The 26,711-nt window shown below is 41.8% G+C and overlaps 1 protein-coding gene across 7 annotated transcripts in view; it reads left to right on the plus strand.

Annotated features, from left to right (window-relative positions):
* Positions 1-26,488, plus strand: part of PDGFA (platelet derived growth factor subunit A) — a 35,804-nt gene extending 9,316 nt beyond the window's left edge. Inside the window, exons 4-8 of one of the 7 annotated variants that reach the window (XR_001874539.1) lie at positions 1,936-2,123; positions 9,172-9,298; positions 17,199-17,372; positions 23,240-24,354; positions 26,280-26,488. Coding sequence is in view for 4 of the 7 variants with exons in the window: in XM_017813563.1 (XP_017669052.1) it covers positions 1,936-2,123; positions 9,172-9,298; positions 17,199-17,332 (449 nt within the window). In the remaining 3 variants the exon portion in view is untranslated. Of the gene's footprint in view, positions 1-1,935; positions 2,124-9,171; positions 9,299-10,957; positions 11,041-12,028; positions 12,143-12,250; positions 15,499-17,198; positions 17,373-23,239; positions 24,500-26,279 lie in introns of those variants that run through there. The other 6 variants (XR_001874540.1, XR_001874541.1, XM_017813563.1 and 3 more) reach the window with 6 other exon arrangements.
* The last annotated feature ends 223 nt before the right edge of the window (positions 26,489-26,711 follow it).

Here is a 26,711-nt window from a genome sequence, read left to right on the forward strand (position 1 = left end):
ACAAGCACAAATTCTTTACATTCACTTTCTTGTTGCAGCATGTTCGAAAGCTAGACCTCGGTTAGAAAATGCTGTGATATTCAATGTATAATTCATAGTGTGGGGAACAACTACAGCAGTGTGCCTTAAAAAACATCAACAGTTGGTAGAGTTTTCAGTACAGAAGCTCCACAAAAGGAAACAGCTTGACTCTTTATTCACAAGAAAAATACAGTTTATCCTAAAAATTAAAAGCCATTGATGGAAACGCCAGGACATTGATTTCCATCATTGCGTAGGGCACCAGGCATGTTTACAGGGGATTTTATTCTTATTGAGCGACGATGACGGTGACCCGACAGCACCCGAATTTAAATTTAAAGAGATGCTAGCACAGGGTTTGTATGCGACACTTGTTCATCTGATGAGACCTGGGTGTTCTGCCGTTCCCATTTGACTGTGGAAAACATCCACGGTCTTATCTGGGATGGGTAGTTCAGAGCCAGTCTATTTGTGCTCTCAGCTGTGGTGGTACGCAGTGATAGCGCAGCGTGCTGTCAGCGTGGATTGCAGTGTGAATTGGCAGGCGCGCTCGTCACATTGAATGCCTCCAGAGAACAGCGGTTCTGAAACAGTCTGCTACACTTGGCACCTTACCCTGCAAGGTGTTGAATGCCTCCCCATAAAAGTCAGTGGGAACTGGATATGCTCAATAACTTGTGGGAGTTGCCAGCTATCTTGCAGTATTGGATCCGTTAATTTTCTTGAGTTCACGGCGCTGGGGATTGAGAAAAAGAATTTTCACTCTATTTAGTCCATTGAAATGCATCTCTTTCAAAACTGAGCCTAGATTTTCACGTTACAGGCACAGGCCAGGCCTGAACTTCTTGTACTTCAGAAGTAACTGAAGAAGTGCAGGCAATGTTCCAGTTCCTTGACACATCTAACCCAAAACTATCACTGCTTCCACTGTAAGGCAAAAAAAAAAAAAAATCCAAGCTGTCTTTGGAGAACTTATCGTCAAACAGCTTGTCCCTGCGATTGCTATTTTTTGCTGGACCATTTTGAAATATCAGCTTGACTTCTTAGGCAGTCCCTAGGATGAGAATGATAACATGTTTTGGATCGTGACCGCATTACACAGTAGTAAAGAACTATATAATATGTGGCTGAAGCTGTGATTTGCAGGCTCACCTTACCTGAGGCCCAGCAGGATTTGGTTTAGCTGCAGATTTTTTGGTCATGATACTCTTGTGGCTTTGCGTCATTCAAGAAATAATAAATTAAATAAAACCCACCGTGTACAAAGCTTTGATAACTTCAGTAGAAATTGCAATTGCCCTTTGGAATGGTGGATGGACCAGACTCCCTGATGTGGGGATGTTAAGGTTTTGGAAGTGGAAACCCAAATCTCGAAAGGTTCAAGCTGGTGCAGGTTTTCTCCCAGCTGAACCAGTCTGGGTATGACTCAGGTAACATCAGTGGAACCGCTGAGGTGGTATTTGCCAGGTATTGCATGTTTGTGTGATACCATGTGTGTGCAGTGATTGCCACAGTGCTGCAAAACAGCAGCCGCTGTTACGCAGTCGCTATGAGGCTGTATTAGAGGGTCATCGAATCTGGAGGAGCCCCTGGCTTGCTGTCACTTCTAAAGGACCAGGATTGTCTTATCTAATGGTATGTGCTCCGAGCTATGTCGGGAGCCAGGCCATTGTAAACCCTCATTTCTGGGCTGGGCTTTTGGGAGTGAGTCAAGCTTCTCCCTCGGGTAGCACACACACAGTTTAGTGGCAGGCAAATAATACTCAGCACTGACTTGTCCGTAGCTGGGGGGAGCTCAGAACACCGTCTCAGCTCACAGCTCAGGGGTGCCACTTACGGAGGGTGCAAAATGTCTGCGTGCTGTGGGGTGAGAGCAGCTGCTCACCTGGAAGTGTGAATTTCTTGTGCCCGCAGAGGAGGCCATCCCGGCTGTCTGCAAGACACGGACGGTCATCTACGAGATACCTCGGAGTCAGATCGATCCCACCTCGGCCAACTTCCTGATATGGCCGCCCTGCGTGGAGGTGAAGCGCTGCACTGGCTGCTGCAACACCAGCAGTGTGAAATGCCAGCCGTCCCGGATACACCACAGAAGTGTCAAGGTGAGCAAATCCTGGCTGCAGAGCCCTCAGAGGGTCCTCTTCAGTCCGAAAACTCCATATATGTTCTCATGGCTGTGCCGTATGACCCGGATCTTCATTATCCATCCTCCCAGCCACAGGATCAGATAGAATGCTCCTCTCCTTTTTGAGTGAGCAGATGGCCTTTTCAAGTTACGTGATCGTTGGAAAATCTTGGGTTTGGATTTGATTTTCGCAGGATTCCCTTTAGGTTTTCTTCTTTTGTAATGAAAATAAAGTTGATTGTGTCTTTCCCATGATCTCTCGCAGTACAGATCTTAAAGTTAAGAAGATAAAATGACTCAAGGGGCATTGGACTTAAAAAAATAAATAAATCACAGTATGGAATGCTGTTTTCTTAATTAAATATTATGCAGCCTAAATTGGGCTTTTATATTTGACAACATAACACTTTTGATCTGAAAAAATGTGTTTCAAATTATCTTACCCCAGGGATAGAAGACTCAACAGCTTCATGCTGTATTTACTCATTAGACAAAATCCCTATTGCAACTTTCCAGTAAATATTACGTGAAATATTTATGTTCATTTGGCTTCACTGTGTTCTAGTTTTTATCAGTATTTAAACAAGTACTGTTGATCTACATCTGTGTGTAGGAGATTAGACTTACACTTAGCATTTATATTGTGAAGACTCTAAGTTCTTGTTGTTCTTGTTGCCCTGAGTATTTTAAGAGCAGAATTTAAAAAAAAAAAGAAACCACCACGCTCCTGAACATAAAATTGCCCAGCACAACTCACTGATCACTGTACTTGCAATGGATTTCTTATTTAGAAAAGTGCTATTCACTTAGTGCTGTATGTCCTAGGCAGAAGATTTAGGCACTGAAGCCATTTCATTGTTTTTCATATGTGCAGACATGACTCTAAGCAGGATTTCTTTTTCTTTTCTCTTTCTGAATATCTGAAAAATGTTTTCACATCCAGATAAGCCGGAGAAACATCTGAGCAGATTCCCTCGGTGTTTCCAAAAATAATCATACTTTACACTTGCTTTCTGCCTTTCCTTTGTGGGATGTGCTTTGCAGAAACAATTAAAAATGAGTTAAAAATTGGGATCAGTAATTATTTGAGGGTTGGGAACAAACTGGGGAAGTTGAATGACTGCAATTGTAAGCCTTTCCAAATAGGAGCTAAACAGCAAAGTGCCTCAGGGTTCAGTGCTGTTGCCTTTGGGTTTGATGCAGCCTCCAGTTAGTTTTGTGTAGCAACTAACACATACAAAGCAGCTGGAAGTGCCCAGCAAAGAGTTGAGATGTGTATTACGAACTTGCTGTTGGTACCTGTGTGTGGTACTGCAACCTTGTGCTTCTCTTCCTACCCCTGCAGTGATGGGGGAGACAACAGATGAGAGAGAGAGGTTTGGCTGCCAAAGTCCCCCACTGCTGGGGACACCAAGCCTCCCCTAGAAGCTGCAAACTCCCCAGCTGGCAGCAGCTTTGCAGGATGTCATTGCTGGGGCTGCTTCCCTCATTCACTTTGCTCATATGGTTGTAGTGCTTTTAGATTTGCATTCATTTTAGTAGGGCACAAGCTAAAAGTAGGCTCAGCTGAGCAGCTGCTTTTTGTGGCTGTGTAAATATATTGCCACCAGCAATATCAATATACGTCAGCCAGCTTTGGAGGACATTTTTTTTTTTTCCAAGCTCCAAGACTGCTCCAAACGGTCATTAAGTAGCAGGGGAAAAAAAGGACAAGAGGTCAAGCAGGAACAGGATGTTCATTGTAAAGGTTGTAGGCTGACCCCACTGTCACACCAGAACTCTCAGAACACAATCCATATTTATGCCCTCCAGAGTCAGATCCTCTTGTAGCTTTGATGTAATTGATGGTTTTCTGAGCCTTTTGCCAATCCTGCCTTTAGAGCTGAATGTCTGCTCATGCCATTAAGTAGCTGGCCCAGAGTGAGGGTCGCTGGAAAGGTAGGGGGAGCGGTTTTGGAAGGCCTTCTCAGCTGTTCTGCGGTGCAGTTGGAAAGCCGGCTTGTGTTTTCCCCTGATGTCAGACTGCATAAAAGCTCTCTTTTGATTGAACATTGAAAAGGCTTTCCCTGCTTCCTCCTCATTGACAAGGTAGTGAGATCATAGCTGGCCCATTCACACTAGAAAAATGTTCATCCAGAAAGGTCAGCAAGTAGGTTTGCATCATCCAACAGGCGAAAGCAGAGGGTGTTTTCTTTGTCTTACTGAGGGCCACTGTAGTCAAGGTTAAGAGATGGCTGTGGCAGTGTGGGAGGAGCAGTGGAGGTGCTTGCATTGGGCATTCTGTTCTTGGGACATGAGGCAAGGGCTGGAGGGTTGGGGGATGTCCTTACTTTGCCTTCACTGAGCTCTGGTCAGTGAAGCACCATTAATGGGCTTGTGGAATTGGAACTGTAGGGAGGCTCCAAGCCAGGGGTGTGGGTGGAAGAGCTTCCCTGAAATGAGTCTTCTAAGATTTCCCTTTCATGGGGTGGGTTGGTGAAAGGTAGGTTTGCCTTGCACGGTAGCAGAGTGAGCCCATGAGAGCACAGCCCCCTGTCCCTAAAGGCCTCTCTATATAGCAAGCTGCACTTGCACAGCACTGCAGAAATGAGACTGAAATGAAGAGGCTGGTTGGGAGTTGCTCTTTGATAGGAAGGAAAGGATTGCATTTCTCTCCTGGTAGAGTAATGGTGACAAGAATGGGTGAGTTAGGGGTGTTGGTGTCAGTTACAGAGAGATTTCCTCCTCTGTCTGCAAAAGCATTTCAGTAACACCTGCAGATTAGTTGCTTCTGCCCAGCGAGATCAAGTACTTACCAAGTACCAGACTTGCTTTTTTTTTGGAGGTGTTCTGAACAGAGTCTTTTGAAGAGACTTTTTGTAGTGTTGAGCATGGTGATGTTCTTGGTGGTTTTGGTCACAGCAGCATAAAATAGTTAACGCTACAGAGCAAATCTTGATTATACTGCTTATTTTAAATAGCCAAGCTGAACATTATGGTTGTTTGCTCATTTTCAAACTAAGAGACAAGAGCTAAATGACTCTATCTACCTTGGCTTTGCCTCAGGTTGGCCTTCAGCCATAGCCCTGCCAGCTTCAGCCATTTCTGCATATTCAGTGTTGAGCTAATCTGAGGAAATTTAACCTAGTATGTTCTTACAGTACAGTAATAGGAGAGAAAGATGCAGAGAAAGGACCTGGAAGGGAGGGAATGCAGGAGCAGCTCCTCAGCTGTCACTGGGGAGTTGTTCAGAGGTTTGAAGAGAGATGGAAAAAAATGCAGGAATTCAGAGTGAGTTGTTCAGCAGAGCTACCCAGCCTCTGAGGAGGTTAAAAAGGCCTTGCAGAACAAATGGGACATGTAGGTAAAATGGCTGTACGTCATGTTTGCAGGTTTAAGAGCATTTTTCTTCAGTGACTTTCTGTCAGGAGGATAAACAGCAGTTTGATTTAGCTGTGGCTTAACTGGCGATTACAACCAGCACTCGGTGGGACCTGCAGGCAGGACTTGGTATCAAAGGTCAGTTTAGGAATGGGAGAAACAAAGGAAACCCTGATACAGGTGAAGGCGGAAAAGCAGCGATGAGCCCTCAGAGCATGAGGAGCCCTGGCAGAGGGCAGGGTCTGGCTGCTCTGCTCAGGGACACGGCACACGGAGACCCCACATCAGCCATTCCCTGTGGCAAGGGGGTGACGAGTTTGCTTCAGCTGCCCCTGGACCTTGAGGCTTTTCTGAGGCAAGGATTTTGGCAGAGTAGTGGCCTGTAAATGTGTTTTTAGGATGGGTGGGTGCCAGACTCTGAGGCACTGGGCAGACACAGCTGGCACAGTGTGCCCTGGAAGGCACCATTCCAGTCCTGCCCTCCTGTCCCAGGAGCAGTGACTTGCCAGGCCCCACAGCAGCCCTGATGCCTCCCCAGTACTTTATTCCCTGTTGACTTATGTCTTCCTTGTAGACAGGTTTTCCCTCCATCATATCAGCATGCATAATACGGAGGCAATATATTCCAAAAGTTCCTGCCCATGATAAGGTTTGGTTTTGTGCTAGAGGTGTTTTGGACATTTCTGCTTGCAGTCTAGTTTTTTTTCCTGCTGTTAGTCCCTGATTTCAGCTCTCCCAGAGCAGCTTTAAAAAATGTGTTCCCATGATGTTTCCATTAGGCCATATATTTTTATCAGATTTTATTTTCATTTTTACTTAGCCACCATGCTGTATTGCAGGATGTAGACCTGGAGTCTACACTGATGCAAGGATGGTGCCACTGATTATACACCATTTAAGTTAGTCAGTCATTTCGCTGCCTTTCTCTTGAAAAGTTTTTACATAGTGACATTTCGTGGAGGATCTCAGGATTCTTATTTTTGTTGCATTAGAGACAAGTCAAAGAAGCTTGTTGATTTGTGGAGGACTGACCACCTCGAGGCATTGGGTAATACACTTGAGACTAGCTGTACAAGATAAACACTGGGGAGAAAAATACAAAGAAGAAGATCTGTACACAAGGCCAGCTCTCATGCTGTTCACAGCTATCCCTGTTTCTACCCACGGAAAATTTGACCTGCAGCCTTCATCACTGTAGATCAGTGCTGTGTGTGGCAGCAGCATTGTGTGTGTTAACAGGTGACACAAACACTGCAACTTGTTTGGTTTGTGCTGCTTCAGTTTGAATATTTGCAACGTCTTACAAAATGACATTGCTTTAACTTGTGTAGCATGAAGGAGGGCAGTGGAACGTGTGCTGGATTGTATTTTAACTGCAGCGGTAAAAAACAGCTTTAAATTGCCGCATAAATTAATTATGATCCTCTTCAAAGTATTATCTTTTTTTTAAGTGTTGTTTAATACCAAATAGCCACAGGAACTCCATGTATCTTTCAGTTTGGAAAACCAAGCGAAACAAGGGCAGACTTTTAAAAGCTTGATTACAGTTTATTTTTGTTGCGTGTAATTTTCAATGAGACTGGTTTGTTCTAACAGCTGTAATAAGCATGGCAGATCTGAAAGCTGTTTCATGATTGCTGGGTCTCCTTCTTTGTCTCTGATGATGGAGGTGTCTTAATTACTGTTTGTTTTCATAAATTTTAAGGATTAGTCATCCTTTGATGCCGCATGACTCAGCTGTACCATGCATTTTCAAATCTTTGTGTTCAAAGGCTGGATGTAGTTGGGTTCTGATAGGAGATTCTGAAACATACTGCTTCAACCCATAGCTAGTCTTTCACCTGAAGTGTTGTATGTCATGGCTAGCTCCTGATCTGTTTATATGGAGATCTGACAGTTTTGGAATGTACCTTTTGATGTGGATACTTTTTTATTGCATCTGTCTCTGTAAGTTTTGTTTGCTGGGTAAATGAAAATCATCTCCAGATCCTGTTGACACAAGGGGCAGTGACTAGAACGTGGATCTGAATTCCTTGTTCCATGAAGGAGAAGGCAGATCTCCCACTGGCTTTAAGAAGGCCAGGATTTTGCTCTAGCTTCTGTCACTGTCATTCAGAGGTCCTTGACAGTTGTGTCCAGAGAGCCAGAAGAGTGTTTCTGGGAGCTGGGAATGTGATGGGTTTTTCCAACCACCACTCTCATTTTGTGACACTGTTCCAATTTTGGAAGGGCAAGGGAATGATTTTCATAGTGTGAAGGTTGATTTGGAGCATTAAATCCCCGTCAAACACACAAGTAAACCATGACTGGGAGAGTCTAGTGTAATTGTGGATGCTTTATTTGGTAGCAACAGGAGCTTTTGGCTGGACCAGCCTTTATGGCTTTGTCATGTAACTTTTGTAGAGACAACCAGCCTCTCCTGTCCTTCTTCTCCCTCATCTCTCTTATTTTTATGCATCCATGTGATATGTAGTCATCTTGTTTGCTGAGACAGCCACATTGCAGTGCCCTTTTGTCAAAGGATGAATAGGACTGAGAAGCCATGATTTCGTTTCAGTGGTTTCCATTTCAAGCAATTGATTATCACTTAATCTGCAGTGTTCAACACAAAACTACACACTGGACCCCTTACAAACTCTCTAGGACTCTCTTTGCCCACATAATGCCATATTCCCTTGCACAGTCGTAACCATCACACCCATTACACTTAGCACAAGTCAGTGCCCAGCATCCCACAAGCCATTTCAGCACCCCAGAACATGAGTGTTCCTGGCCTCTGTGCCATTCCTCCTCTCCTGACTTCCAACCTGTTGGTCAGGATGTCCTAAGGTTTGGCATCCCCCCGACCAGTGTCCTTCTGTTCTGCATTGGTTCCCTTCAGATGAGAGACCAGCGTGTAGCCGGAGCTGCTCCAGCAGCACGCTCCTTCCTCCAACCTCACCTTGCCCTCCAGGCTTTTTTGTTGTAAGGATCCCATAAATGGAACAGTGCACTTGGAAGCAATTGGAAAGATTGGAGAGGAATAGTGTGCCTGCCAGCAATCCACAGTAAGGCCAAAGGCTGTATCCAGTTTGCAAGTGGTAGTTCCCTTAGACCTAAAAACTATTCATGGGAGCTCCTGTAAACAAGTCCTAGGTTGTTGCAGGAAGTGAGAAGGAATGGGATTGCTGCTTTCTGAGGTGGTGCTCAGATCCTGGCTATGTAGAATTGAGCACATTCAGAAGGCTCGGAGACACCAATTTGTAAATAATAAAATGAATTACAAACCAGTCTAATGCCTTCACTGTCAGCCTTTAACAACATGTACAGAAGATTGTGCTAAAAGTGGCAGTTCACAAGAACAACCACTGATTTGAATCCACGTGGAAATTTATTGTGATATGTGTGAAAACTGAGCTGCTTAAAACTTCAAACCAAAATGAATGGGAAATTGTTTTATCTCTTGGGGGAAAAGCAAATGGTTTCAAACTGCTGAACTTGAGTAAACAAATAGTCTGTGCAATAAATAGCTACACGATGCACAATTAAGATAAAGGATGATTAGTATGCTAACGTTTTGTATGGGTTTGGCTACATTAAAAACAGAGGTATATAGTTATCTGTCTTCAGTTCTGAACTATAACCATGTTAATGTGTCTCAGTACGTACCTCATCGTATTTTATAGGTGGCAAAAGTGGAATATGTTAGAAAAAAGCCAAAATTAAAAGAAGTTCTGGTGAGATTAGAAGAGCATATGGAATGCACCTGTACATCATCAAATACTAATTCAGATTATAGAGAAGAAGAAACTGGTATGTTTTCCTTTTATTTTTGCATTAATGCTGATTTCATATGGACCTTATATTTTTATTAGTAAAGAATGCAAAGCAAATGTTGCTTCCAGTAAACTCAGTAGAGAAGCTCCCAGCTACTTCTCTGTGTGTTGAGGATGCAAAATTAGGGACAGTTTGTCCTATATAAGGAGTTTGGATTTCAAGTTTAAAGTGTATCAGTTCTCTTTAGGTTAGACTTTAAATAAATGTAAATGCCCAGTAGTACTCAGGTCTTGCTTCACTAAGTTAAAGGTTGTCATGTTGCAGCTTATTGGTGAGCTCTGTTGCCTAATTTCTTTAGACTTTGTGGAGACAGGGCTAAGTCTGAGATTTACTTGACCTTGGGGAAAATATTAATGAAATTAATGTAAAGCACTTCAGAATAAATTCAGTGTTCAAGGGTAAGGAGTTAGTTTTATAACAACATTGCCCATTCTTGTTGTTTTCTTATGTGTGTGTGGTCAAGAATTTGTCAGTTTTCACATGAAACCTAAATTTGCCTCATCAAGACAACATTTAAGTCACAATGGGGAAAGATTAATGGGGAAAATGCTTTTTCAATCTGGCTTTCATAAAATCATTCTAAATTGATCTAAAATCATAATCTAAAATCTTAGCTCAGATCTTCTTACTAGGGTGTAATCAATGCAGAGCTTGACACACGTATTAAGGAACCCCACTACAGCAGAAAGGACATCTCCCTTTCTTCTGATACTAGTTGAAGGCAAACTCAAAAGTTTGTTTTGCACCTCTGCAGGAAATTTAAGGGTGCAGTAGATCCAGCCCAAAATTAACAGTCAGTGAGGAGCAGGTAAAAATAGGAGGAAAGCTGCCCAAAGGTGGATTTTGTAGGTGGCTGGGTAAGGAAGGGCTTTCTGTACTGTCTCCCTCCAGCATGGAGACATAAACCTGGTCCAAGCAAATGTAAACTTCAGTTGCTATGAACAGAGCAGAAGAATTAGAATTTGTATAAAAGCAAAGTTAGACCTCTGCTGTGATTTTATTGGACATCAATTTATAATCTGAGCTGAGTGTTTAGCTGAAACTATGTGGAGTTATGAGTAGATAAAACCACATTTAAAGTGGTTCTTTCTGATGTCTGTATGGTTTGATATATTTTCTATGTCTTCTATTTGGAAAAAAAAAAAAAGTTTCATTTGATCAGTTTCACTTTTCCAAATTGTCTTTAACTGCCAAAGACTAAAGCAGTTAAGATTTTAAGATGAAAATTTTTCTTTCTGATACGTGTAAAAAATGGGGTAGAATCGTCGTGGAAAAATATAGATTTCTAGGATTTAATTACTGATGGGAACAAAACTTGCACCAGCAAGTGGATGGTGAGCTGAAAATAGCTTAACTCCAGAGCTGAAAGCAAATGTTGAGTACTGCATGGTAACAGTAATTATAGCTGGATCTTGGAAATGACGTATGCAATGCCAACTTCGTTTATTATTTCTTTACTTTTGTATAATTACTTTGTAAACCGAATGTCAAATCAGACGTTATGAAGTTATTACTTTAATGCAAAGGATAATGAGATTTCTTTGAAATGTAAACGGTTTGAGTATTTATTACTTCAGTGTTCAACGAAATGCGTTACCTTAGGGCTTTTTACCAGCCCTGCCCTTATGTTAACAGGAAGGCCTAGGGAATCAGGTAAAAAACGGAAACGAAAAAAGTTAAAACCAACATAAAACCTACTGGAACTATTTGATATTCAGGTAGGACCTATATGCTGAACACCCTAATAGCACAAGTACTGGAAAACTTAATCAAATGCCATCACTTCAACTTAATCACTGTTCAAAATCTTGACACTTGCTACCTCAAGGCTGCGAAGAGATTAGATTTGATTGGCTTTGATAATTCTACTTGCTGGTATTTTCCCTTTAAGCTCCACATCACCATCAGCATCTTACATTCTTTAGCTACTTCCTTTTCTTGCCTTTTTCGTTTCTTTTTTATTGGAGGGTGCTAATACTTCAGCTTCTGAAATCTCAAGTTCCATTGCCTCTGCTTGTGTTTCATTATTATTGATTTCTGAGGTCAAAGCATCACATAATAATGCATGAATGAATTACTAGGTTACAAATTGTTGTCTTCCCAGTCCTTGGCTGTAAAACATTGAGTGTACATACAGCAAATACTATTATATGTGTGGCCATCAAACCCGTGTTCTGGCATGAACCGGGATTGATTGTTCATGCATCTGATAATCTGCCTACCTGGCAAGGAAGATGCTTAGAAATACCACTTTTTGTGTTGCAGGGCCCTGTGTTATTTACACCAGAAAATTAAGATCTCTTTTTTTTTTTTTTTTTGGTCTGTTCAGTCTCAGTAGGATGATGACAGTCAGTCATCAAAATTCATGAGGTTTTCAGTGTAGTGAAAAACTAACACCCTCTCAGTGCAAAAATGACTGAAATCCTTTGGCCAACATATTAGCAGTGCATGATGATGGCGATACACATTCCAAATTAAATATGGAATTTCCATTTCTAAATGACTTGAAAGTATGTAAACTGCAGCACTTGCAACTGATTCTAGTATTTGGAGTGGGAATAATTTGGATTTTGCAGTGTATGTGCCTAACGCCTGGATGATGGTGAATTTTAATTTCAATTTTTTGCACATAAACTCCCAATGGCAGTTTTCATTTATACTGATGTGCCGTTTCTGAAGAATGCTAAACTTGATATCCTGTTTCAGATTAACAGGTATTTATTGGGAGTAGTATGATAGAAGCAAAGATTTTCTAAAATTCAACTTTAAAAGTGAGCATGTAAACTCAATCAGAACAGCATTTAGAACTTCTTGTCCCAGGTTAGTGACTCTTCATGCAGAACAGTTTTTTTTTTTAAGTCATCTGCTTCGAGGACAGGACCTTTGATTCTAATCATAGAGTTATTGTATCTTTTTTCTCTCCTACAGATGTAAGGTGAAAATAAGCTAGAAAAAAAACTTCTCTCTGGGACATGGATGTACATGGTTTGTTACATTCCTGAACCTACTATGTATGGTGCTTATTGACTGTATACTTTATTTGTTCTCCTGTGTGAAAAAACTGGCTCAAAAGAACACTTAATGAGAACAAAGAGACAATGTACATTTGTTTAATGTGACATCAAAGCAAGTATTGTAGCACTCTGTGAAACAATAGGAAGCTTCCCTGTCCAAAAAAGAAAAAAAAAAACGAAAGAAAGGAAAACAGAAAAGAAAAAAAGACAGTTGAATGAATGGAGGATACCAAAAGTACTCAAAAACATGACAAAAATCTAAGTGAATAGTGGATTTCTGTCAGAGCAGTCAACGGTGCTTTACGTCAAGAAATGTGCCTGCGTTCTTGATGAAGATGGATGGACACTGGTGGACTTCAGGCACAAAAAAAGCAGGAATGTACGAAATGATCAAATGCCACGCAAACACTATAGAACAATACATCCTTGCTTGGTGGTGTTTTAAAAGTCTATACAAAAAAACCTTCTGGGGAGCCTTAAGTGGATTTTTTTTTTTACACCATAAAGTGATTATTAAGTTTTCTTTTTACTCTTTGCCTAGCTTTTTATTATCTCTCGGACTACATTTGCCAATAACACATATAAAAGACTGGTATAACAATAAGCAGAACACAAAACATTATGGTATTTCTCCTAGTGGGATGCAAACTAATGAGATGTATTAAAATAAAAATGGTATACCTATGCATAATTTTCTAGACGTTTCTTGGTTTATGTTCCCCAACCTCCCCCGTAATTTAAAGCATTACATAAAAGAAAAAAAAAAAGAGAAAAAAAAAAGAGAGATGTGCGTAAACAAATCATAGGCTATCCATGCAAAAATCTTCTTTTTTTTTTTTCCTTTAAGACTTATGCCAGTTGCCTACTAGTGATATTGTGTTAGCAATTGTCATTCTTATCAGTATACAGATACTTTTATTTCACATGTTGGAGCTGTGTGAAATGTACAAATTCTTGTATCTGCATTGTATAATGTCATGGTGGCATGGGAACTACCTTGCTGCAAATATTTGAACAAAACCTAAAATTCTTTATTTTTGGTAAAATGTTATGCTTTATGTGTATTCAACAGAAATATGTGTTTTTGTAAAGGTGAAGTTTGTATTTTTATCTAAAAATTAACAGTTTTATATACCTGAGAAAGCCTGCTATGTTTTCTTGAACCAAAAAAAAAAAAAAAAAAAAAAAAAAAAAAAAAAAAAAAAGAAAAAAGAAAAAAAAAAAGCATTTTGTGGTCATATTTTTGTAGTAGAATAGCCCAAATAACATCAAAATCTATTTTAATTATAGCAGGGCAGATAAAATACTCTGGCAGCAGCTCCTGTTTTTTCAAAGTGCCAAAGGATTAAATGTTCAGTTCCCCTCGGATTGCGGTGGGAGCCACATGGCTAAATCCTTCTGTATTGCTTTGGAAATTTAGGGCTGTGCCAGATATGACATGGCTACTCACTTGGCCAGAACCACTGCCCCACCCCAGTAGTTTGGATTATGTACCCTTTGTTTTATTTGGATTATCACACTGGATATGTAAAATGAACTACTGGATTCTTTTATTGTGAAACATCTACAAAGAGATGAAAGAGTTTTCTTAGTTTGGAACAACAAAAAAGTTTGTCTTGAAGACAGTTTTTCCACTCAAAAATATCTTCAAATGTGAATGAACTGCAGAACCTTAAAACAACAAAAGAGAGCAAGATTTTTAACCTTTCCACTTCTCTAAATATAGTTCAAACATTCCCCTCCTGTTCCTGTAGCTATGTCGAATTTCAACCAAACAAAGCAATGTTAGCTAACAGGCATTATTGGCTTCAGATGCTAATGCAGAGATAGAGTTAGTCACCGTTCTATTTTGTGATCATTTTCCCAGTGTATTTGTTGAGCACCAAAACTGGAAATACATTTAACTAAGATTGTCTGTGCTTGTTTTCCACTAAGTGTACTGTTCACAATGTTATGCACATGAATGTATGTGTCTGCGTTTAAAAAAAGTGTATAAAATGTAATTTATATATTTATGTTTCAGTGGGATGCCAGTAATGTTGCTCCGTTCCTTTTTTTTGTCTAAAAGATATCTAATGAAAAAAAAAAACCAAACATATATCCATTAAAATCATGTAAATGAAAAGCATTATGTGACCCACTCAGACACTGTGCAGGTGATGAAAGAGTGTCAAAGTCACTTAAGTGGAATAATTTGAAAAACAACTCTCTGAGAGTCCTGCACTGGCATAAGAAGGTTGTGTTGGGATCTGTGGGCCAGCTCCCCTGGAATGACTCCATGGAGCATCCTGCAGCTCTGCTGATTTACATCACGAGGGAGTCTGGCCTTGGAGTAAAGTCTTGAAAACAAAGCCAAGCGAGGGGCACGTGTTTTGTTGGTGCCAGCAAATAAACATGTTATGCCAAATTCAGCAAACCAGGGGAGAATGAAGACTGAATGGAGTCCTTTCCAGTAGTCATTTGTTTGAGACTTGTGGTCTCGAGTTAATTTTGTTACAGGGAATGAAACGCACACGAGTCTTTGTTCTCAAGCACAGTGTTCATGTGGCATGCGGCAGAAAACACAGAAATCTCAGGGCTACATTCTCAGCTACTATAAATTGGCAAAACGTTTCTGACTTCAGCTGCCCCCAACCTAATTTACATCAGATGAGGATCCAGTCCATGCTTTTTAAATTACAAGGAGTAGTGTCATGACATGAGCATCACTTCCTATAGTCCAGCTGAGATCTTACCCGCCACCCTATCCAACGTTGCAGGCTGTGGGGTTAGTCCTTCAGAGTGGCAGATACAACCAGAGGGAAGAGTGACATTACAGGTGGTGACACGGGAGACAGTAATTCAAAGTTAAGTTGGACATTTCAAGGGCCATATCCTCAGCTGGTGTAAATCACCATCACTCTGTTGCCTGCAATGGAGCTGTACCAGCTTACACCACTTGAGGGGCTGGTCCCTCATTCTTGCTCATCCCTTCCACTCCTCGGTCCCGCAGGGATCCCGGGTTGTCGTGTACGGTCAGTGTAATCCTGTGTTCTCTAATACTTAAGCACAATAAGTGAATATAAGAATGAGTGTCAGACTTAACTTTGAATGTCCAAGCTCTGAAATGGTTTGTTTCACCATTGTGGCTGTAAATTAAACAGTTCTCTGTGCATTTGTGAATGCCGTGTCCTATCTTCTTCTGCTGTCTACTGGAGGTGGACTCCCTCTGGACTTGTAATGTGCTGCATTTGGAGTGTTACAGGGAAGGGTGTGAGCAGTTGGAGCCACAAGGTATCTGACTGACAGCTCTGTTATTTGTGGGCTGGGGGGCTCGTAGGGGGCTTAATGGAGCTGAGGATGATAGTTGTCATAAGTCGTGCTTCCATGCGATGCTGTAACGCCTTGTTGGTTTTGTCCTTCCACATTGTAGGTAGTGATTTGGGGATAAAATGTTTTTCTGTTTCACATTCCGCAGCCACTTCCTCTTTCCAGGGATTCAGAACTTGTTGATCTGATTATATTGTTTTTTTGAGGTCTTGTCTGAACAGAAAATACATAGAGAGAGGACTGCCCCAAACCAACCTCCGTTGTTAAAATATGGTGCATGATCACTGATTCTCCAGTCAGTTCATTATGTTTAATTCTGTGCTTCATCTTTCCAGACCTTTCAGTTGCTTTTGTTGAGTGAAATCAAGGATCACGTGCCAGTTTGCTTTCCTTTTTTCCTCTCCTCTGCCCTCCTTGGCATCTGCTTTATTGGACAGTGCACAGTAACTACAGGCAGTTGCTCCTCTCCAGCCCTGGAGGTTCCTAGGCAGCTCCACCACTTTGTCTTTGGGCTTAGGCTTTTTAATCTGCTTGGAACAGCATCTGTGGGTCTCCTCCCTCCAATGGGCTTCAGCATTCCAGCTGTGAGGTTCTCTTGCCTGTCCTTCTCAGGTCCATGTTGTCTTTCTGTGGTCTCTTTTCCAGATATTCTCTGCCTGACTTTCCCATCCCTCTGTTTCTGTCTCTCAGAAATTATTTTACTTTCCTAAGATGTGTCTCATCTCTCTTATCTCCTGCCTCACAGAACAGCCTTTGATCTGTTTGTCTCTAGTTCAACTGCTTTATCTGTGTGCCCCAAGATCCTGCATCCCACACCTATAGACCTATAACTGACCCACCCCCACACACATGAAAGACAAATGCTGTTGTATAGGTGTGTGTTTGTGGAGAGAAAAAGATTCAGCTTTGCATTTGGAAAAATACCCATTACTGAAGACTCTTTGCTAAAGCTCTGTCCAATCACAGCAACATTGTGACTCTGAAAGAATGGCAATGAGGCTATTCCAGAGATCTGACAGTTTAATTAAGATCAGTGGCCTCATTTATGATTTAATTTGAAAGTTTCAAATTTTATTTTGAAGTTTCAAAGCTACCTCAGATTTGCATGCTCGCATTTTACTGTAAATTGAAGGAAATCATGTTTGTAGGCCCCTTCCATAGCTTTGAAAATCTTACTGAGAATGATTATCTGACCCTGTCTTGGACTGGAAATCATGGTTGTTTTAAAACAGACACCATGTGAGGTTTTCAATGAAGACAGCTTCTGGTACTAGCAGATCTCAGGTGAACTCATAAGAATCCCACTTAAATTTCCTTTAATTTCAAGTGACAGAGAAAAGCCTATCAGTGCTGCATTCCTCAAAAATCAGCCTATGTTTTGTATTTATTATTCAATTTAATTACTGTCTGCGTTCCCACATTTTAATAGCAAGGCATTATTCCATGTCTGAGCTTTTCTGTGCTGCTCTTTGCTGTAGCATCTCTGCGGCACAGCCTTGAACTGGTTTGTATTCATATCTCTGAAATAAAGAACTATTGTTGTCCCATTTTAGGCGAGACCGAGGCATGGAGAAAAGACTGTGCAAGGTCATACAGCAAGGCTGTGGCAGAACCAGGGATAGGACTCAGATCTGAGTGCTCATCCAGTGCCCTAAATCACACGACCATCTTCCCTTTCCAAGAATGAATCCTTGCACCCTTAGAGCTAAATACTGAAAAGATTGAGGGTAAGTCATTTTGCCTAATTACTGTGCATCGGATACATGATCAAAAGCCACTGCTGTATCATCAGAGAACGTAGTGACTGATGAAAATCCATCTTTCTGCCCATGCAATTAAGCAGCCTTTTATCCTATCATGAGCTGGTCATTTCCTTCTTCTCAAAGGAGTCAGCCTTTTGTGACTTAGAGTGAAAATTATGCGCACAGAACAAGACTCAGATTTTATGGGAATTTACAAAAATTCAGTAGACAATTTTCATTCCTTCCTTTTATGGTGTGGGTAACATTTCCTAAGGGAACTGTTTTTGTCATGGGCCCAATTTTAAATTTTTTTTCCCAGACCCTAACGTGGAAAAGCACTTTAGGAGATGCCTCTGTTTGCTCTTGAAACTAAGCATGCTCCTAGCTTTGGACAAACATCCCACTGACCTCAAGCAAATGGAGCAGAGTTGGTGCTTTCTTATTTTTTTTAAGTAGGGTGTGCCTTCCTGACATAGGATCCCAGTTGTGGGATGTGGGTCTTCATGCTTGTAGAGGATTGAAGTATGTTTTAAACAACCTTAAAGTATCCAGACTAGTATATACAACTAGGAAGACAGCTGGGAGAGTTCCATTCTCTTCTGCTCCCACGGAGGCTGCCATTTTGAGCTACATATTTGTTGTTTTGGGGGAAAATACTTTCTTGGCTTGGGTGGATTCAGGAGTGCAGTCACTAATGCCAGTGAGCCCATTTAAGATTATCTGTTCGGGTACCTCAGAGAATACAATTTGAAAACTCACAGTTGTACTGATAACAGACAAATCTGAGATGGGAAAAAATTAATGAGAGCAAATTTCATGTGAAATTTGGCAACTTTTAGTTTAGGGAAAAAAAATGAATGAGAAGGTAGAACAAACAAGATCAAAAGCTTGATCATTCTTTTTGCAGTTGTGGCATGTCACCTGTCCCTTTAGTCATTCTAAATATTTGCTGCATCAGGCTAAAGTATGTGCTGAAGTAGCTCAGAATCACTACAACATGTAAAAAGTTATGGCTGGTTCTCGTTGAACTGCTGCCTATTATCATGGCATATGACTGTGAGGTGGGGCCTGCAATCACAGTTGTAAATCAAAGAACAAGTCATAGGTTAGGTTCTGTTTTCCTTAGATATTGTCTCTAAGTTTGTTTTCTGTATGTTAGTCTCGAGTGACGTTTGGTGAGCTTTCCAAATAGGTGTAAAGTCACAAATACCTAATTCCCAACCTGAAAGTAAGGAAGTGCCAACTCTTGGTCTTGTTCACAATCAATAGGTGAAACTCTGGCAACTTCTTGGTGGTAGAATTTCTGTCAGTAAAATTTTCAGTGTCACATTTTTCCAGTGTTAACTTCTTCCCTTAGAGGGGAATGCAATCATTATTATATTTGACTCATTAGCAGGCCATCAAATCTGACTTGGTTTGAGTTTTGAGTAACTCAGAATTTCCATTTGGACTGATACCTGTGCATGCTGGTTGTCTTCCAGGAACTTAGATAAAAATACACAAAGAAAGGCTCATTTGTGTGCTTCAAAAGAAAAGAAATTCACATATGAAGGCTGGAGTGGTCCCTCAAACCAGGAAATAAGGAGCCAAGTTTTATAACAAGTGTTACATGCTCATCTGCAGATCAGACTTGCTGTTTTGGCCTCTATGTACTATCTTTGATCTTGCATAATGAAGGCAAGTGGTTTTACTGTCCATCTTTGAAACTGAGAGTAGCTGATAAGATCAGGGGTGCCAAAAAGCAGAAGCACCCAGTGATGAAGTTGAGCTCTTTGTGCTTGAAATCCCCTGGGGATTTTGAAAACTTCCTGATTCTGGAAAGCAATCACAAATAAATAGAAGAAAAGCATTTTAAACACTGCTGAAAATCCCACCCTGGATTATTTGGCAGGTGAAAAAAGAATCCAAAAAAGAGACTACTTATAATGATCATTCAGTGACGAAGTAGATATTCATGGAGACTGCTCATGCTTAAATCTCTCAGCAGTTAATTATCATCTTTACAGACCATAATACTGGAATACTTCACTTATCATCAATACTTCAGGGCTTGGATGAACTTTGAGACGCATGAAAATGAGACACTCCTTAGGCTCATGGTAGCTCTGTGTTCTAGTAACTGATCAACCCATTACATAATTGGTCAGATCACTAACTTGCATAAATAGATATAACTCCATTGACTTCACTGGAGGTGACAGTTACCTGAGAATTGACCCGAAACTCTTGCCACAAAGCAGATAATGGTTTCATGTTTTGCTGTTTAGTGTTGTAAAAATAGACTCATTTCCTGGAGCAGTTAAAACAAGAAAATAGGGAAAAGCAATTTCCCACAGAGACTCATCCGCACTGGAATTCACCGAAGTCCCCGGATGTGAACATGTGCTGTTAGAAAACATAAAACAGCAACTTTGTTTAGGGAAGCCTCTGACCTGTCAAAAATGCAGAGCATTTCTAACCAGACTTTTCCTTGGCAATTAGTGGGTAGAATTACTCATAGAAATTGTTTTGTTTGCTCACAAGGGGAAAAGTAAGACATAAATTCAAGATAGCCCCCGTTTGACCACAAGAAAAAAGACTGTTCACAGAGGGCCTGTGGGTGAAGTGCTGAGTGGCTTCAGCTCCCTTTGGGGATGAACTCAAATGTTTAGACCTCAGTGAAGTATGAAGAACCCCTCCAGACTTACTGGGCATCCCTAGCTGTGATTTTTTTCAGCAGTTTAAGGGATTTGGCATCCAGTTTTAATTCATTTTTTATGCGACTTTCAAGAAACCTTTTTTGCCTTCAGAACGTCTCTGTTCTGAAGAGAGACTAATTTCGACCCAATGATGTGACCATGCTTTCCATCTCTAGGTAGCAGCACTCAAACCTTAGGTTTGTTTTTTTGTTTGGTGTGTTTCCCAGCAGTGACTTTTCCAGTGCCCCATTCACTGCTGGAGCAGCCTGACAGTTCAGGTGGGAAGTTCACCCTACTCCAGCCACGCATCACCTCCTCCTTAGCACTTGGGCTTTACATGTGTTTTCTGTATGAAGGTGGTGCTGGTTTAACCTGAAGACCAGGGAAGTTTCAAGTGGCCAGATTTTGTGCTATGGGCCCTGTTCTGCTGCTGCTGAGTCTCTTGCCCAGCTGTATGGGGCCAGAGAAGGAGGGAGAGATGCTCCAGCACTTGGAGGAAGTGGGCTGAGGGCTCTGTGCTCACACACTTGGAAGTGAAGACTTTTCTTGGTCCAAACGCACCCACGGTAAAATAATCTGCTCGGAGGTCTCCTTGGAGTCAGGAAGCTACTCAAAAACTTGTTCAAGATCTGAATTCCCCTTGACTGCAATGGGTTTCCACAGCAAAAATGAGAGAAGCAATTTGTCCCAGATAGAGTGGTTCCTTCAACAGGCCATGTAGGAGTTGGACAGGTTAATGGTCAGCTTGTGTACTGTACTGATTGCCCCAAATACTGCTTTTAAATCAAATTTGAACTGTTTTTTCTGGGAGATGTTTCTCATAGATGTGCTTCAGAAGGGCTTGCCTAACAGCTTGTATCCATTTGTTGTGAAGGGCCTGCTGGCCCATCCAAAATGGTCAGCCTATGCCTGCGTGGCTAATAGGGGTTTTGGGACCTTGCAGCTGGGGTTAGCAAGTGCAAATGTTTCCCATTAGTTCCCTGCATACCCTAAGTTGTGATTCATCAAGAGAGACAGTGGAAGGCTGAACTTGAGACATGAGATGTTTCTTTGAAGTTACTTGTGCTTAAAGTTAGGCATGATCTGATCTGGCTTCCTAAGCTGAGCCCCCAATGAGCCCACTGTGCTAACACAGTGCAGTTTAGTCTTTTCCTCCTGTGCATTGACCAGAGTGATGCTGTTTCAGAAGGGTTTGAAACCTTTCAGAAAACCATTCCATAGTAACAAGGGAAAACTTGAACTATTCAGTGGCTTTCTACCAGCAAGCTCAGCTACACTAAAGAGCTCATAGCAGTGCTTGCCCTCTCTGGGCCTCTTAAGGTATTTTCCTTCCTTATTTTCTTTAGCATGTTTCTTTTTTAAGTGAGAAAACTATCTTAAAATGGTACTGTAAAAAGGTGGGAAATTAGGTAGATCATATCATCTTGATTCCTTTATCTCACTTAATTAAGGAGAAGTTTGCCCATAGTGATCTGGTATTTCCTAAAACAAGCATACATGAAGAACACTTTGAGGAACTTCAAAAGAGTTTTCAGGCTAGATCAGGAAAAGATAAAACCAGAAGTGGAAACTTCTAATACACTTTATAGCTCATTACTTACAGGAAGTACATTGTTACATAGGATACTAATGAATTCTGCAGGATGAGGTTTCCAAAAGAAAAATAAAATGGCACCTTCTCTATCTTAGAGGAAAGGTCTGAGGGCTTTTGCAATTATGACAGATATGCAGTGGATATGTATGGTCGTATCACCTGGATAGAGTCTATCTCTGGGAAAAGGCTATTTAGAGTTTCAAGTGTGTACACTATTGAATTTCTGCAGCAACTTCCTGGTCTACCTGTTAAAAGTGATAAAGGGAATGGTAAAAGTCTATCTTGTTTTCAGTTGCTCTGTTCTACACCCCAGAGGGCACAAGTGCTGCCCTGTGTATAGCTGGCTGTGAGCAGGGTGGCAGGAACACAAATTTGGGTGACTGAGGATGAACATGTAAAGTTGATGCTGATGTTCCTAATCAGGTAGTGAGGCCAGCAAAATGGAAACAGCAAAATTGATACTCAGATTTTTCCAGTGACACTTGCCTGGGAAATTATTATTTGGCAGAGTCTTAATTAACTGAAATGAGCAAGTAATTCTAAAATCCCAATTTTGGAATCCCAAACTACTGGATTTACTGTTAGTGAGTTAATTCTGTCAGAGGTGTTGTGGTACAGGAATATTTCACATCTGTAAAGCACACAGAAATCCTAAGGATAACAGGTAACAGTTTTCTACTGTCTGAAGAGTTCCCTGGTGTAAGGAGGCCCCTCGATGGTGCTTCAAGAGCTGAGGGGTTGTGCCCCAGGCTCAGCTCATGGTTTCAAGTCCAGACGTGCTGTCCCCAAGTCAGCAGCACCTGGAGCTGGGTGCACCTCTGTCACATGCAGTTATTGCACACATGCTGGTTACCTTGTGTTCTCCACCACAGGGGATATGTCCACCTGCCAGCTCCTGTATTTCACTCAGATTATAAAGATATCTTTGCTTTATATATGAACATATTTTAGGTGGCAAAGCATTTCCATCAGGACTGAAGCACTTGGGCAGTGAAGCTTGAACATTTATTCCCTGTGTACAGGCAAGATATTTAAATATGGGATTAGTTGCTCTTTGTATCTTCAGGGGCCCAGATCCTTCTAAACCTGTGGTCACTGGAAGGCTGTCTTGTTGAAAATCCAGAGGCTTTTGCCCTTGTGAAAATTTCTAGTCTTGCTTGAAAGTGAGATTTGGACTCCTGAGTCTCAAAGATGCTTTTGCAAGTGTTGTATCTGCCTTTCTGCTTTTCTATAAATCAACTTGCTTGGCCTGAACTGAGTGTTTAAATAATAAACAGCTGAAGGACAGTCTGATCACTTCTTTCTGAACGTTTCCCATGGGGAGTGCTTGGGGTCACATGGCATCTGCTCTGACCTTAAGGACCTGCTTTCTGGAGGCTTTTTTACGATGCTGACAAACCTCACATTTTAACTAGCTGTTAAATAAGCCAGTCAGTGGTAACTATTCAGGACAGGGATTAGAAGAGTATTCTTGCTAGGATACAGGATGGCTCTGTCCATGTGCTGGCCAGGGATGAAGGGCTGGAAAACTGTGTGGTGGAAGGGACTATTAATGTGATTTTCCACAACTTTCCTTGCAGCTGCATTTTTGAGAGGAGAGAGAGAGATGGCTAGGCTTGCAGTAACATGTTGTGCCGTCATAAATGCTACAGCCACCATCTGTTTCCAGCCCACGACTTGAAAGAAAACTGAGCAGTAATCTCATAATTCACATGAGCGTTTTACACTTCTGAACCCTTCCCAACCTTTGTCTAATAATGAGGGGAGTGTGTGGTGCTAAGTTTTATATTTTTTCCTGCACTTATTAGTGTTTATTTGTATGTCTCTTTATCTTTTGTTGTTTCTGGGGGGTTTTTTCCATGAAAAAAATTTCACTGGGAGGAAAATCAGACCAGTTCCACGGACAAAAGAAACATAATGAAGGCAAAATCCCAATTCCATTGATCTTGCTGACAGAATTCTCCAGGAGGAGGTGCATTTAATATTCCTCACTGTGTCTGCCTTATTTACTTGTTGATTAAAAGAAAGACAGTAGAAAGTGAAGAGGCAGGTTGCTGAACTGCCCTTTCCCTGCAGAAACAGAGCTGCTGGAATAGCTGGACATGCGCATTTTAAACCCAAACCCTCAGAGAGGATGGTAATGGTAGGTTGGATTTTAATGAAAACAAATTCTTCTGCTAATCTTCGCTTGGGGCTGGCCCTCCACAGGATTAAGGATACCACCTGCTGTGCCAAAGACATGCTCAGGTTCGAGGCTGCTGGTGGGTGGGAAGAACACAAACATCTGAGAGCGACTCTGGTGAGCAATCCAATCGCAGTCTGTCCTGTTGTAGTGCCCTCAGGGAAGCCAAAGAGTTGAGATCATTTAGTTGATGGAAATACTGCTCCCCTCCAGCCTGCAAAGCAAGGATAGCATCATTAAGGATTTCTTTTTGGCTGTTCTGCAAAATCAAGGGCTGCTGTTTCTCTAGGCCTCCTCTCGTCCTTGGACCCAGTTTGCACATCTCCTCCAGCCACAGCCGGACCGGCTGAATGAACTCCTGCTCTCCTCTGGCCTTAGGAACAATGGCTTTCATCATCCCCACCAGACTGCAGAGCACTTTAAGGATGAAAGGGCTTCTCATTTCATATATCCCACTGCTGCTAGAACTATAAATCATCAATGGACTGAATTTATAGCCAACTGCTACTGCAAGTGAGTGAAATTTATTTTGTGTTGTCATATGTATGGTCAAACTGTCCAAGAAGTTGCCAAACAAAGAACTGAGCTGCTGATGGGCAACCCACTCAATCTATTCTCATTTTATTTAAAAATAATAAATAACTATCAATCAAAAGAACTTATTCTGACATGTGCTACCTGTTGGGTGATCCTCAGTATGTCTGGGATGTGTCCATAAATGGAAGAAAACTGCCAGCTGTTGCCAGGTCCAGCAGATATTACATGGATTTCCACCAAAAAAAGGTTTGTGGGCTCACTAGGGTTGGGGACAGGTTAAGGGCCATCTCCTTTTTTAGCACAACTTGCTGTTCTGAGAGTGTTTGCTCAGGTAGCAGGTGTGCACAGAGGCCACATCCAGCCACACTGACCTCTGCTTGAATCAATGGCAAATCTGCATTGACCTGTATACAGCAGTGGTCCTTCTTCTGTCTCACAGTTTGATGGCAGGTGGATTTTTTGTGGATCTTTGGGGTCTGGAAAGCTGGCCCTTGTCTATTTTGGTGCCTTGTGATGGTGACGAGCTAAAAAGGAGATAGTAGAAACTCTTCAAGTTGCAGGGGTCTGAATCATGCATTTCTGTATGATTTTCTTACAGAGCGAACAAGCCTGAAAGGTCATTTTTGTGTTTTACCCAGGCTCATTAATTATAGCTGGGGGTGTTGGGAGCTGCCTTTCCCTGCTTGCTCCTGTTGTCCTGCCCGATTCAATCCTTGCAGCCTCCCACCCCCTTGTCTGTGGTTTATGGCCACATCTGGAGTGTCTCCCTGCACATGTGCTGGTAGGAGCCTCCACCCTGCCAGCACACACATTGTGGCTTTTTGGTGTCCGTGGAGTTCTAGGCATCTTTCCCCACACTTGTTTTTGCGTGAGAGGGAAAGAGAGAAGGGGCACGGGAAGGGCAGTGGCAGAGAAGGCCTCTGACATGAAATTCCCAGGAACAGGATTTGCACATTTTATGACCGTTCAGATGGAAATGCAACGGAGCTGAATTATTCCTCCTTAATCCTGCTTTCTCACTTTTCTCCCAGCAGCCTCTTCCCCTCCAGTTTAGGTAATACAGAAGCTTATAAACAAATCCCCCCGCGTGAAAAATAGCAAAGCCGGGGAAAAAAAAGGACCTGGGTTAGGGCTGTGATGGATAGACAGGTGGAAGGCAGGCACCAGAAGGGAGGATGAATGGTAAAAGCCTTTGATGGAAACACTAAAGAGCTATTGAAAATCCAAGGGGTAGGGGGAGGGAGGAGAAAGAATAGCAGGAGGAGGGAAAGCAAGGCAGCCGTGCCCCCGTCCCCCCGCCCTCTTTCTCAGGATGTTGAAAGTATTTGTCCTTCGTTACAAAATGATTGAACTGCCGCCAGGCCAGGCCACCCTTCCAGCCACTGCACTGGGAAACTGGCACTTCTGAAAGCCTCGTCGCCTCTCAAATTTTATAGCTTTCCCTTTTTGTGGGAGTTTTTGTGCTGTGCTGTTTGCAGGATTGTTTTCAGATTTGCCGCATATCAAAGAAACTATATTTTGTTGCTCTGACGAACACAGAATCCAGGTAATGAAAAGAAGAATTTAAAAAATAAAGGCCCATTTTTTATCAGAATACCCAGCTGTCTGCCTTTCATTGAGTCAGAATTTCATACATTTGGTATTCACTGTGTGAATTTGGTTTACCTCTAGTGCTTTTTGAAGGAGGAATTTCATGCTGTAAGTAAAGCTTCTACTTTACTAATGTCTCTATTTGCACAAAAGTGATGCCTATTCTTCATAGTCAGAGTACTGAGTATGATCTTGTTGTATCATAATTAAAATAGTTTTTGCATCAGGTACACATAGAGAACAGTGGAAAAAAATAATCGTTTCCATTTTCAGAATGATCCCTGAAGTTCTACAATGTCTTTATCCTGCAGGATCTACAGATGGGAATAACTATTGAAGATCTGCGTACGAGACTGTTCCTGCTGCCAGAGGCTGTATTTTTATCATGTATTTATATGTGTATGTATTTATATAAGCCTGATGCTTAGAAAGGACTTCAGCCAAGTGTTTTCTCAAGAGTTAGATTTGGGTGTCTGTAGATGCAGCCTCCACCCAGGCTCTTGTTAAACAGGGGAGGACCCAGGGCCATGGTGTGTCCCTGATGACAGTCACGGGCCATCCCTGTCAGAGAGGAGCTTGTGGTGCCCTGGCCAGGTGGATGATCAGGGCTGTCCCTGGGCAGGTGCCCACTCTGCATGTGGGGTGGGTGCATTGCCCCCACGGCAGCCCCAAGGGTGCTTCTCTGAGTACACTGTGCAGACAGTCAGCTGTCTGTGGCCTCCAAGATTAGATCCTGGGATTAG

This window comes from Lepidothrix coronata, unplaced genomic scaffold (assembly GCF_001604755.1).
Source record: "Lepidothrix coronata isolate B3197 unplaced genomic scaffold, Lepidothrix_coronata-1.0 Scaffold41, whole genome shotgun sequence".
NCBI classification, from domain to species: domain Eukaryota; kingdom Metazoa; phylum Chordata; class Aves; order Passeriformes; family Pipridae; genus Lepidothrix; species Lepidothrix coronata.